The sequence below is a fragment of the Trematosphaeria pertusa genome (assembly GCF_010094035.1).
Source record: "Trematosphaeria pertusa strain CBS 122368 unplaced genomic scaffold BU26scaffold_2, whole genome shotgun sequence".
Classification (NCBI taxonomy): domain Eukaryota; kingdom Fungi; phylum Ascomycota; class Dothideomycetes; order Pleosporales; family Trematosphaeriaceae; genus Trematosphaeria; species Trematosphaeria pertusa.
In genome coordinates, this window is record NW_022987213.1 from 225,220 (window position 1) to 238,203 (window position 12,984).

The 12,984-nt window shown below is 27.4% G+C and overlaps 1 protein-coding gene across 1 annotated transcript; it reads right to left on the reverse strand.

Annotated features, from left to right (window-relative positions):
- Nucleotides 1-73: 73 nt before the first annotated feature.
- Nucleotides 74-3,422, reverse strand: BU26DRAFT_558866 (uncharacterized protein; the record flags this gene model as incomplete). Its single annotated transcript, XM_033832612.1, has 2 exons — nt 74-587; nt 3,403-3,422. 2 exons carry the CDS (start codon nt 3,420-3,422, stop codon nt 74-76), a joined length of 534 nt encoding a protein of 177 aa, XP_033689150.1.
- Between the last annotated feature and the right edge of the window lie 9,562 nt (nt 3,423-12,984).

Here is a 12,984-nt window from a genome sequence, read left to right on the forward strand (position 1 = left end):
GGCTTTCAGGGCTTCGAGCGTCCGTGGCAGCGGCGCGTCTTCATCTGTCTCGAGGGCCACGCCCTCGTCCTCCTCAAGCAGCAGTTCCTCCATCGCCCGCCGGAACCTCGGTTCCGCGCTCCTCATTGCCGCGGCGTCCCTGTCGTTCTCCCAGCAGATGAAGTAGAGGTACTCGGCCCACGTCGTCCATTCGTCCTGCTCGCGGGGGTCCTTTGGCGAGGCTGAAGGGGCGCGTGAAGCCGTAGGACGCAAGGAGCTCCGTCATCGCGCTCTCGGCGGATGCGGAGCTCTGGGCACCGGTGGGCGAGGCGGCCTGCTTCGGCTGCTCGAACTGCCACTTCCGCCGGGCCATGCTCTCAAAGACGGCCTTGTCCGCAACGGCCTCCATCTCGCCCTTCTCCGTGTAGTCCTGCTTCATCGCGGCCACGAAGGCATCGGCGCCCAAGCGCCGCCCGTAGGCTCCGCGGTTGCCCCACTGCCAGTACCGCTGAAAGGACCGCCAGTGCTCCAGCTGCTTCGAGAACAGAGGCAGCACCTCGCCGTGCGCCGCGTGGTGCTTCTTGGGCAGGTCGAGCCACAGCGCCGCTCTCGCCAAGTTGGCGACGGTTGGAGGCTCATTTTAGACAACAGCTACGAAGTCGGGCACCAGAACGTTTAAAATAGACCGTGAACTCGGAGACAGGAGAACAAACATGGGGCCCCAGAACAAAAGCCAGAGAGCGTGCCCAGGTCCTGCAACGGGAATCGTAAAACGAGGCCCTGGCCGTTGATATCATACTCTAGTTAACTCAAGCGTGACAGCTCTCTTCTGCTTCCTTAAGGACATGGACCACTTCCGCCGCACCGCCGTTCTGCTCCGCCTAAAAACGTGGCGTTCGCCCTTTGCTGTCTAACTTCAGGGGGTCAGCGCCTATCTCTAACAAGTACTTAACAATGTCTACCTTCCTATTCTCTACAGCTCGATAGAGCGGTGTCTTAAGCCTAAATAGCTTACGCTAATAATATAACTTCAGATCGTTTGCGTATTTAATCTTGTTAATTAGTGCACCTTTCTCTACAATCTAGCGAACTACATCTAGACTGTTTAGTTTATTTCTTATAACAGCCTATTAGAGGAGTTCTTCGTAGAGTAGATCTACTTCTCGCTAAAAAAGATAGTTAATAATTTCGATAGAAGCTGTATACATAGCTAATAATGCGAGTATAAAGTTCTAATCGCAGCAGCTATTAGAATTAGCACTATAGTTAAGTAACTATTTAATTATCTTCTTATTAGAGGTATAGATAGAGATACTAAATATATATAAGTAAAGGTTAAGTCTTATAAGAATTAGAAGTAATACCTTAATATAGAAGGCTTATTTAGCCTAAACAGCTAGTTAATATCTAATCTATTACAAAGAAATAGTTCTAGTACCTTAAACGCTTACGTACGTATAGCTAGCTTAACTAGAAGATAACTATCTATAACGTTTTTATTAAGTAGAAACTACACTATTTCGACGTTATTCTACTAAATTACTTTAAGAAGTAAGTTATATAGCTACTCTAGATACGGTTTCTCTTCTATATATACTACCTTAGAGTTATAAAAAAGCTACTAGACCTGTTCTTTAATACTATTAAGATCTCTATTATAAGCAGCGTAATAATATATATTAACTTGTTTAGGCCTTGTATAGCAGAGGTAGAGATCGTCTTCTAAGAGTAGAGGTAGAGGTAGCAGAGTCTAGTAGAAGTGCATATTAGTAAAGTTAAGAAAGTTAGAATCTATAGCGTAAAGAAACGTTAGAGCTACTTTGCTTATAAGTGTAAGAAAAGTAGAGTTAACGTTGCACTAGCGCTAATTAATTAGAGACGCTTACGAGGCGCTTCTAACACTAATTCGCGGTAGTATATTCGTATAGCTTCTAAGTAACTATAGAACAGGCTAGCGCTATATAGAGACGTATACACGTTGTACTCTTAGTCTTAAGCACGGCTTATATTACTTTAAAAGTAGAATAAGTTAGAGTAATACGAGGCTTATACTTATAGATTAGCTTATATACTAGGTTTCTCTATCTAGCGCATATCTCTACCTAACGCACGATTAGCACGAAATTTTCTACACTTTGTAACTCGATTATTACTACTAATACTAACGCTATAGAGAACGCGCTAGAGGCGTTAAAGTTACTAAAGCTTAGAGAAAAGCCTAATTATACTTAGGTTACGAAAAAGTATAGCGTTAACCGCACTACGCTGTTAAAGCGTTACTAGGGGATATAGAGTACTCGTGCAAAGAAGATTAATAATATACGCCTTCTTAATACTATATAAGAAGAATAACTTGTATAGTATATTAATTAGCTCTATAGACAAGGCCTACTACCTATAAGAGAGATAATACAAAATTTCGCGTTAGAAATAGCTAAAAGAGAAGCTAGAAAAAACTAGGTAGATTAGTTTATCGCGCGGTACTCTATCTAGCTAATTTCTTAATAGACATTTAGTATTAATACTGCACGGCGCTAAGTAGACTCTGCCTTTAAATATCGCCTATATTTTAAGCTTCTAAACGATAAGATTACCTAGTACAACGTTAAGCCGTGTAATACCTATAATATAGATAAGAAGAGCTTTCTAATTAGAGTAGTAACTAAGATTAAGCGTGTATTCTTCTAGCATTAATATAAGCTAGAAGAAATTAAATAGCTTATTTAGAATAGTAATAGAGAGTAGATAACTATAATAGCCTATATTTACGCTAACGATAGTTACCTTACGCTCTTACTTATCTATTAGGCTGTTTTCGAAAACATACATCTCTAAGTAAATAGACGAATAATAAGCTAGAGCTAGCATAGCTTTAATAGATGTTTAATAAGAAAATAAAGGTAAAAGTAGAATAATTCTATTGTCTACTTATTCTAGATAGCTACAGTTTACATATTAGTATAGAGTTTATCGAATATTATAATAAGAATAGGATTCTTCTAGCTATATATTTACCTTATTTAACCTATACGCTGCAGCCTCTTAACGTCTATCTCTTTAAGCCTCTCTTAACTACCTACTCTGCTAAGCTTGCTAACTTTATGTATAACTACTAGGGCTTCTTAGCTATTATAAAAAGAGACTTCTTTTACATATTCTATAGCGCCTAGCATACAGCCTTTAAGGAAGATACAATTCTTAGAGCCTTTAAAGTTACTAGAATCTTACTATTAAACGCAGAGGTAATTCTTAAAAGATTTAGATTAGCAGAGACTAAGAGGCTCTTATCTAGCGAAAGTAGTACGTTAATACTTAGCGCTTTAGACTAGCAAAAAATTAAGCGCTTACTTTGTTAAGTAGTTAAAAATATCTATAATAAACGCTTCTAGTAGCTTAGCTAGACGATCTATACTATAGCGGTACAGAAAACGCTTCTCTAGCATAAAAACGAGCGACTTAAAGGGGCTCTTATTAATAAGAAGAAGCGCTAATAGCGTGGCAAGGCTCTACTACTTAAAGCGCTAAAGGAGTACAATAGTAGAGCAGTATTCTAGTCGCTATCTAAAGTTTAGAACGCTCGCTAGCAGTAGGCCTAAAAGAACGCCGACGAGCAGCTACAACAAGCCTAAAAGGATAAGGAGATAAAGCTTAAGAAGTAGAAGAAGCTAGAGAAAGCTGCTATGCTTAAAGAAAGGCGCCGCATAAAGCAGGTGGCGAAGAAAATACGCCTTTAAGAACAGCGCACGAAGGCTACGGCACGTGAGGAAGCTAGAATCGCGCGCGAAGTCGAAAAATAACTTAGAAAGAATATACAATTATTCTAAAAGGGTAATAGGCGTCGCCTTAAGGCTTCTACACCTTCTGCTAATGTATTTAAGAATACTAAGGTTAATAATGTAGATTTTTTATCTATCGTTAATATGGTGCCTATACTAAGCGCGGCTACGCGCACCCGCAAGGTACAGCTCCTACAGAGGTATCGCACGTAGTTTATCGTTGCTAATCGATTTATTAAGCTTCTGCAAGTACTACTCTAAAAAATCTAGTAATTTTACAATATATATAGAGCTCTACAGCTTTAAAAGTTATAGATAGAGGTATTTAAAAATCGTGCATTAGGTAGAGACGTGCGCTAGGTAGAGAAACCTAGTAATTAATAAATATAAACGAAGTTATAGTTAAGGCATCTTTTATCTACTATTCTAAGATATAGAAGAAAGAGATAGAGTTAAAACTATTAGTTACTATTAAGAAGCCTACTTAACCGCTATTCTAATCTGTTTATAATAGCGCTTATATTTAGTACTCTAGATCTAATTAGATAAGGTCTACTAGGTTTACTAACTTTACTACTAGGAATGTAGTACCGTAGTTATAGAAGAAGTTACCGTATAAGATTATAATATAGTAGAAGTAGAAGTCTTCTATATCTCTTAGACTACTATGCTCTCTATATATACTTAGACTATACTACCTCTAGCATCTATAAAAACAGAACTATAGTTAAGATAGTTAGTTAAGGTTAGAACTAGATATATTCTAGAAATATCTATATTTAAGCCTACGTTGCGTAGCTTCGTCTCTATAATTCTCTACTAGTCTAGAAGAGTAATACTATCGCGATATACTACGCAGACAATCTAAGAATAAGAACTTTTTAGAAAGTAGTACTAGTACTAGAGGTAATACTACGTAAGGTAGTCTATAAAAGATTATATATAATTATTGCTAGTAAGAGAGTTATTAGAATTAGTATTATCTAGAAGAAGTAATACGTGTCTAAGAAGTAACGTATATAAAGAAATAATAAGAATAATAGAGTATAACTTAAGCCTATTCGTTCTAATAGAAAAAGAAGTTTGTAAGAAGAATGCTATATTAAAAGTATTTATACAAATTTCTTTTACTTCTCGTCTTGTAATAGTTGTTTAGAATCGACTTTTAATTAGAGTAGCTATTATAAGTAATAAGAATACTACTTAGCCTATAAAGAAAGAGTATTATTACAATTATAGAATTAACTAGGTAAGAAACTACTCTAAAGGTAGACTAGAGAGAAGAGCTACAAAGTAGAGAATAGCTACGTAAGAAGTTACGTAAGAAAAGGTATAGTAATTCTAGTTATATAATAAGAATTATACTAAGAAGATAATCTTATAAATTCTATTAGAATTAGTAGAATTATACTAAGAGAAAGTCTAGATAAATATAAAGCTTATACTACTAGTAAAGCTAGTAACTTAGTAAAGATAATATATACTACTCTAAATAAATATATATACTATAGTTAGAGCTAAATAACTATAAATATAAAGTAAAAGAATAGATTTAAATACTTTCTAGATTAGATACTAGCTATAGTATAGATATACTATTATATACTAATATACTTTACTATTAAACGCCTTATAGTACTAAATAGTCTATAATTTCTAAGTAAGAAAAATTAATAAAAATTAATAGATTTTTCTTAAATAACTAAGTAAAACCTAAATATTTTTCTATAAAGATTTAAATATATATAGACCTTTACTAAATATATCTACTACTAAATTTATACTATATATTTTCTATTATATAAGCTTAAGATAAGTCTTTTTCTAAAAGTAGCTATTCTTAGAGTTTAAATCTTATAAGTACTAGTAGATCTTTATAATAATTTATAAAACTTTAAAGATATATTATATACTATAGTATAAGACCTTTAATAAAGTTTAGTAGCCTAGAACTATATAGTATTTAGATATTAAAAAAAGAATCTAAGAAGTATCTAATTTTTATTTTATTCTACTAACTTACCTTTTTCTAATTATAATTAAGTTCTACTATTATCTATATACTTACTTTATTATATAGTAATAATTTATAAAGTTTTATAGTCTAATATATAAGATAAGTTAATATAATATACTTAATAAATAAATAATCTAGATAAATAAACGTACTAAAAATACTAAGTATAAGAAAATTAATAGGTTTTTCTTAGATAACTAAGTAAAACCTTAATATTTTTCTATAAAACTTTAAATATATATTAATCTTTAGACTTATAACTTCTATTAAATTTATACTATATATTTTCTATTATATAAGCTTAAAATAAGCTTTTCTCTAGAATTAACTATTCTTAGAGTTTAAACTCTATAGGTACTAGTAAACCTTAATAATATACTATAAAACTTAATAATATACTATAAAACTTAATAGATATATTATATATTATAGTATAAAGACTTCTATAAAGTTTAGTAGTATTTAGCTTAGTAATACTAGAAATATTAGCTTAAAGAGTTTCTAAAAAGAAGTTTAGAGGTTTCTTCTAGAAATAGATAGATATTACTAGTAAATATACTATATTATCTTTAGAATAACTTTATACTATAGTATATAATATATCTTTAAAGTTTTATAGATTATTATAAAGGTTTACTAGTACTTATAAGGTTTAAACTCTAAGAATAGCTACTTTTAGAAAAAGGCTTATTTTAAACGTATATAATAAAAGATATATAGTATAAATTTAATAGAAGATATATATAGTATAGCTCTATATATATTTAAATTTTTATAGAAAAATATTAAGGTTTTACTTAGTTATTTAAGAAAAACTTATTAATTCTTATACTTAGCATTTTTAGAGCGTTTATTTGTCTAGAGCGTTTATTTATTAAGTACGTTACTTAACGTACTTTATAAGCAAGATAGTTATATAAGCAAGCTAGTTACTTTCTCTTAGTAATATAAATTAACTTATTTTTCTTTAATAACTAAGCAAAACCTTAATAGTTTTCTATAAAATTTTATATATATATTTTTTTATAGTATATTATATCTTATACTAAAGTTACACGAAGATATATTACGTAATTAAAAAGCTATACGTATTTAACTAACTTTTAGAAAAAATCTAGTTTTCTTCTAGTAAGTACTTATTATATCTCTATAATAATCTATAAAACTTATAGTATATAGTATTTATAACGTAGTAAAGGTTTCTAGAAAATTTCTATAGCGCTAGCTCTTCTAGGTATAGCGTAATAAGAGATAGAAGTTTATAAAAAGCCTTTCTAGAGTTTTCTTCTCTAACTATATATATATATTAATAATCTAGCTATATAAAGTTATATATTATAAGATTATATATACTATAAGCTTTCTATATATTTAGAAGTAATAATTTTAAAATAGTTTTAGTATCTTTCTATCTTTCTATACTATACTACTAAAAAGACTTTACTTTTATATAACTATTTAAAGCTACTATATTATTAGTTAATAAGCTCTATATAGTTAAAGCCTACTATAATTTATAAAATAATAAGTTTTTATAGCTAGATTAACTATATATATATAGAGTTAGAAGAAGAAAGCTCTAAGAAGAAATTTTTCTAACTTCTATCTCTTATTACGCTATACCTAGAAGAGCTAGCGCTATAGAAATTTTCTAGAAACCTTTATTACGTTATAATTACTATATACTATAAGTTTTATATATTATTATAGAGATATAATAGTACTAACTAGAAGTAAACTAGATTTTTCTTAAAAGTTACCTAAATACGTATAGCTTTTTTATTACGTAATATATCTTAGTGCAACTTTAGTATAAGGTGTAATATACTCTAAAGAATATATATATAAATTTTTATAGAAAGATATTAAGGTTTCGCTTAGTTATTTAAGAAAAACGAGTTAATGTTCGTTGATTTTTCTTGCCAAGAAATCGTAGGGCTTTTAGTAATATAAGGCTTTCGGTAATAAAGTACGTTAGAATCTAATATTATTCTAGATATATCTTAGCTAGAATAGTAGAACCTTTAACTTAACTTTCTAGCTAAAATATTCTTCTAGAAATTATAATAGTATTATTATTATAAAATTATAATATAAAAGCTATCTAAATTTAAATAATCTTTTAGAAATAATAATAACTATCTATATACTCTTTATATTTAGAAAAGTCTAGAAGAATCTAAACTACTATAATCTATTTTAATATACTATATACTCTAGAAGAAGATTTTTAATAAAAACTAAGCTATAAGACTATCTACTTTTAATAACTAGATTCTTTCTATTAAACTAGAATCTAGAATAAAATCTCTATATGGTCTTCTATATAACCTATTCTAAGATAAAATAATAGTTCTATAAGATTATCTAGATAAGTATCTTATAAAAAAGTAAATATAATAATTATTCTCTTTAGTAGAAGCTTTAATTCTATTTATTAAGAAAAGAAATAGAGAATATTATCTTTATATAGATTATTAAAGCTTAAATAAAGTAATAGTTAAGAACTATTACTCTCTACTACTTATATAGAAGTCTCTAGATAGATTAGAATAAGCTAGTATCTTTTTAAAGTTAGACCTATAAGACGCCTACTATAGAATCTAGATTTATAAAAAAGATAAATAGAAAACTATCTTCTAGACTTAATATAGCTATTTTAAATATCTTATAGTTTTTTTTAGACTTATAAATACTTAAGCTATATTTTAAAAATATATAAATAAAGCTCTTAGAAATCTACTTAATATTTACTATATTATATATCTAAAGAATATTCTTACCTTTTTATAAAGTAAGAAGAAATATAATAAATATATTTAAATAGTACTTATAATAGACTAGCTTAGTATTACTAGAGTTATATAACTATATCTAGTATTTTAGTACTTAGCTCTTTATATATAAAGAGCTTTTAGAGTTTTCTTTTACTTTTTACCTTTAGATAACTAAGTTTAACTTAATCTACTCTACTTATTACTCTTATTCTTATAGCTTATAGAGACTATACTACTTATAGTTAGCTTATCTAGCTAGATATTTAAAAGTATATATAGAGTAGTAGAGTCTAGAAGCTAGTCTTTATATTATTTAAAGGTTTATACCTCTTTAGCTAGAAATAGTAATATAATATTAGGCTAAACTAAGTAGTTTTATTAAAAAGAGTTTACTAATAGCTACTCTAAGAATTAGAGCTATAAGAGCTCTAGTTACTTACCTAGAGAATTAGAGCTAGAAAAGCTCTAGTTACTTACCTCTCTAGTACTATATAAGACCTATAGTAAATCTAGTAGGTAGTAGAAATATACTCTAGTAGTAAGCTAAAAAAAGCTATTAAAAGCTCTATATATAGAAAAACTTTTATAGAACTTCTATATATAAAAAATTTTTTCTTTTTCTTTTTCTAATTTAAAAGCTAATAATTAGCTACTCTACTAGTAGTATATATACCTACTTCGCGAATAAGAATATAATAGGTAAACTTTTATAAAGTAACTCTAGAGGTAAGACTCTAGTCTTCTAGTATCTCTTTACTCTAATAATACTTAAGTCTCTAGTAAAGAACCTACTAGCTAGTTATTCTAATTAATATTATTATTATAAAACTCTTATTTAGTAATATAATATAATAACTAATAAGAATTAGAATAATAACTTTATATAGAAGCTTATATAACTATATATAAAGGTTAGTAATATCTAGATTATTAGCTACTAATAGCTTTTATATACTTTCTATCTCTATACTAAAGCTTAAAAAGCTTTTTCTAAAAAAGCTAGATAAAATTATTAATAAACTAGTTAGCTAATTATCTATATACTAGATACTAGAATAATAAATCTATATATATTACTAGATTACTACTAATACTCTTACTAAAGAAAATACTCTATATATAGAATTATAGAATTTATAGTAAAAAAAAATAGCTACTCTAGTAAAAAAAGATACTACTTTAGTAAAGATTTAATAGCTATAAGTATAATTCTAATTCTAATTTAGAAATTAAATACTATCTACTCTATTAACTTAGTATATAATATACTTTATAAATTAAATACTATATATATATAAGTCTAGTATATTACTACTAGATAACTTAATTCTAGATTTTTATTCTACTATATATACGTCTACTATACTACTAGTAACTAAGTAATAGTTAGAGAGCTAGATAATAAAGCTTTCTATTAAGTTTCTAGACTTTCTATTACTATCTAATAGTAAGATTATTATCTTTAAGTAATAGAAAAATAGCTTATAAAATAAGCTTTAAGCTAATTAAGACTAGTATATAGAAGAAATAGTTAAAAAAACTAAAAAAACTATTATTATCTATATATATATATATAGACTAAAAAAAATATATACTAGACTTTTTCTATAATACTATATACTCTAAAAAATAGTAGTAAGTAAATTTTCTATAAATATATACTTAAGTAGCTAGAGAAAAGCTATAGAAACTTTTATAAAAAACTAAATATCTACTATAATTTCTAGTAGCTATATTACTAAAATATATAAAAGCTAGCTTTATAGTCTCTACTACTATAAGTATTCTAGAATATCTAGCTAGATAGATTAGCTATAAGTAGTACTATCTCTATAAGCTATAAGAATAAAAGATACTAGTTAAGTAGGTTAGATTAAATTTAGCTATTTAAAGATAAGAAGTAGAGAAAAGGCTCTAAAAAACTCTATATATAGAGGTACTAAGCGCTAAGACGCTAGACTAGATTATATAATAAGATTATATAATCTAAGATTATATAACTAAAGTAAATCTCTAAACTAGACTATTATATATTTCTAAAGAAAAAGTAAATAATAATATCTTTAGTAATAATTTTATATTAGATAAGCTATTTATATTCTTAACTATAACTATATAGCTAAATAAAATAATTAAGTAAATAGCTAAAAGTCTAATAATAGTAAAAAAAAAGCTTAATTATTTTCTTATAAGATCTAAGACTCTAGATAACTATAAGAGCTAGCTTTATATTCTCTACTACTATAAGTATTGTAGAATATCTAGCTAGATAAGTTAGCTATAGGTAGTATTATCTCTATAAGCTATAAGAATAAAAGATACTAGTAGAGTAGGTTAGATTAAATTTAGCTATCTAAAGGTAAGAAGTAGAAAAAAAGCTTTAAAAAGCTCTATTTATAGAAGTACTAAGCGCTAAGACGCTAGACTAGATTATATAATAAGGTTATATAATCTAAGATTATATAACTAAAGTAAATTTCTAAACTAGACTATTATATTATTTCTTCTTATAGAGAGAGCTTATCTCTAAGCTCTAAAATACATCTTCTAGATTCTTTTAAATTACTTAGTAGTATCTTTACGTTACTTTTATATCTTCTACTTTTATAGATTTTAAATTCTTTATAGTTTTCTCTAGAGTCTTTTCTTTTTTATACGCTTTAATCTAAGTATCTAATTAGGCTAGTAGCTTTAGCTTATCTAGGTATACTATATAAAAGTCTCTTATCTTATAGAGAGTATTAATAAAGCCTATAGTATTATACTAGATAGAGTTAGAGTTATAAGTAACTTATATAGCATAGTATTAAAGATAATTTTAATAAAAATAGCTATCTAGAATTTTATATATAGACTATTCTAGATTATTATTAACTTTAATAGATAGCTACTTAGGCTCTACCTACTCTAGTAATAGTTCTAAAGCTTTTTTTAGCTAATTAGCGTAAAAGACGTTATATATACATATATATATAGATTACTAAAGCTAGAAAAAGTAACTCTTTATAGTAATAATTAGGTAAGAGCTATATATCTATTAATTAAGCTTTATATTAGGCTAATTTATTAAAAAGCTATAAGGTTTAATATAAATAAGGTTACCTATAGTAAAATTAGATTCTTAGCGCTTTTTATTTACTTAGAGTATCTATCTAGCTTATACTTTTATAATATTACTTTATATAATTTTAGAAGCTTTTTTTATACTATTATATTACTTTTTAGTAAAATTCTAAGCTTTTTAGTATAAAAGATACTTATATAGAGTAGAGACTTTTATTATATACTTTTTCTAATTCTAGTAGTATACTAGCTAGTATTTAAATTTAATTTTATACGCTATTAGTTCTATAGTTTTATATAGTAATATAGCTTATATATAATTTATATAGAGTAGAAGATCTAACTAATTATTCTAGTAGTAGTTAATAAATAAATATAGACGCTAATTAAAATATTAATTAATAATCTTTATATTTCTATTAGTTTATAGGTAATACGTAGTAGAAAGCTTCTACTTAATCTCTATAAGCTAGTAGAGCTTATCTATAAAGGTAAAGATAAACTATAAACTATAATCTAATATAATAGATCTAGAAGAACTATATATATACTAGATATATTAATAATATAGCTTTACTATATATTAAGCTATAATTTTCTTATAGTATAGTAAAGAGAAGCTCTACTTACTTAGCTAATTTATAATAATATATACGTAATTAAATTCTTTTTTATTAGAGAAAAAGCTTTTAAAATTTATAAAAACGTTCTACTATACTCTCTTAGAGATAGATAGAGGCTTTAGAAAACTTAGTATTTTATTATATAGAGTATAGCTTTACTAGTAAGCCTTATATACTACTACGTACGTATTAATATCTTCTTATATATCTAGCTAGTAATATTAATCTTATAGTAACTAGATAGTTTTCTAGCGCTCTAGATAGATAGTAACCTAAATAGTATATATAGTACGTATTAGGTATACTTATAAATAGTTAATAGTAGAAACTATTAATTAATTTTAATAGGTTAGTAAGCTAGCTTCTACTTTCTAGATAAAGCCTAATATAGTAGCTTTCTCTTAAGCTAGTTATAGAAATTTATTTAATTAATTAGTAGTAATAATCTAGTTAATTATAGTATAGAGATTTTCTATAGAAGATACCTCTATAAAGGTATTAGTAGACGTAATTTTTATAACGCTACTTACTAGCCTCTTAGTAGCTAGAGTAGCTAGCTTACCTAAAATTTACTTAATAGTAAAAAGGCTAATTTATTTCTTACTTAGAAAAGCTCTTATATAAGTAGCGTAATTCTTTTTCTTTTAGATTTTAAGTTCTTTCTACTTTTATAATAACGCGTTAGCTACTATATTAGCTAATCTAGGTTAATAGGTAAGCTTAAGATTATAGTTAGTAATATTATTAGT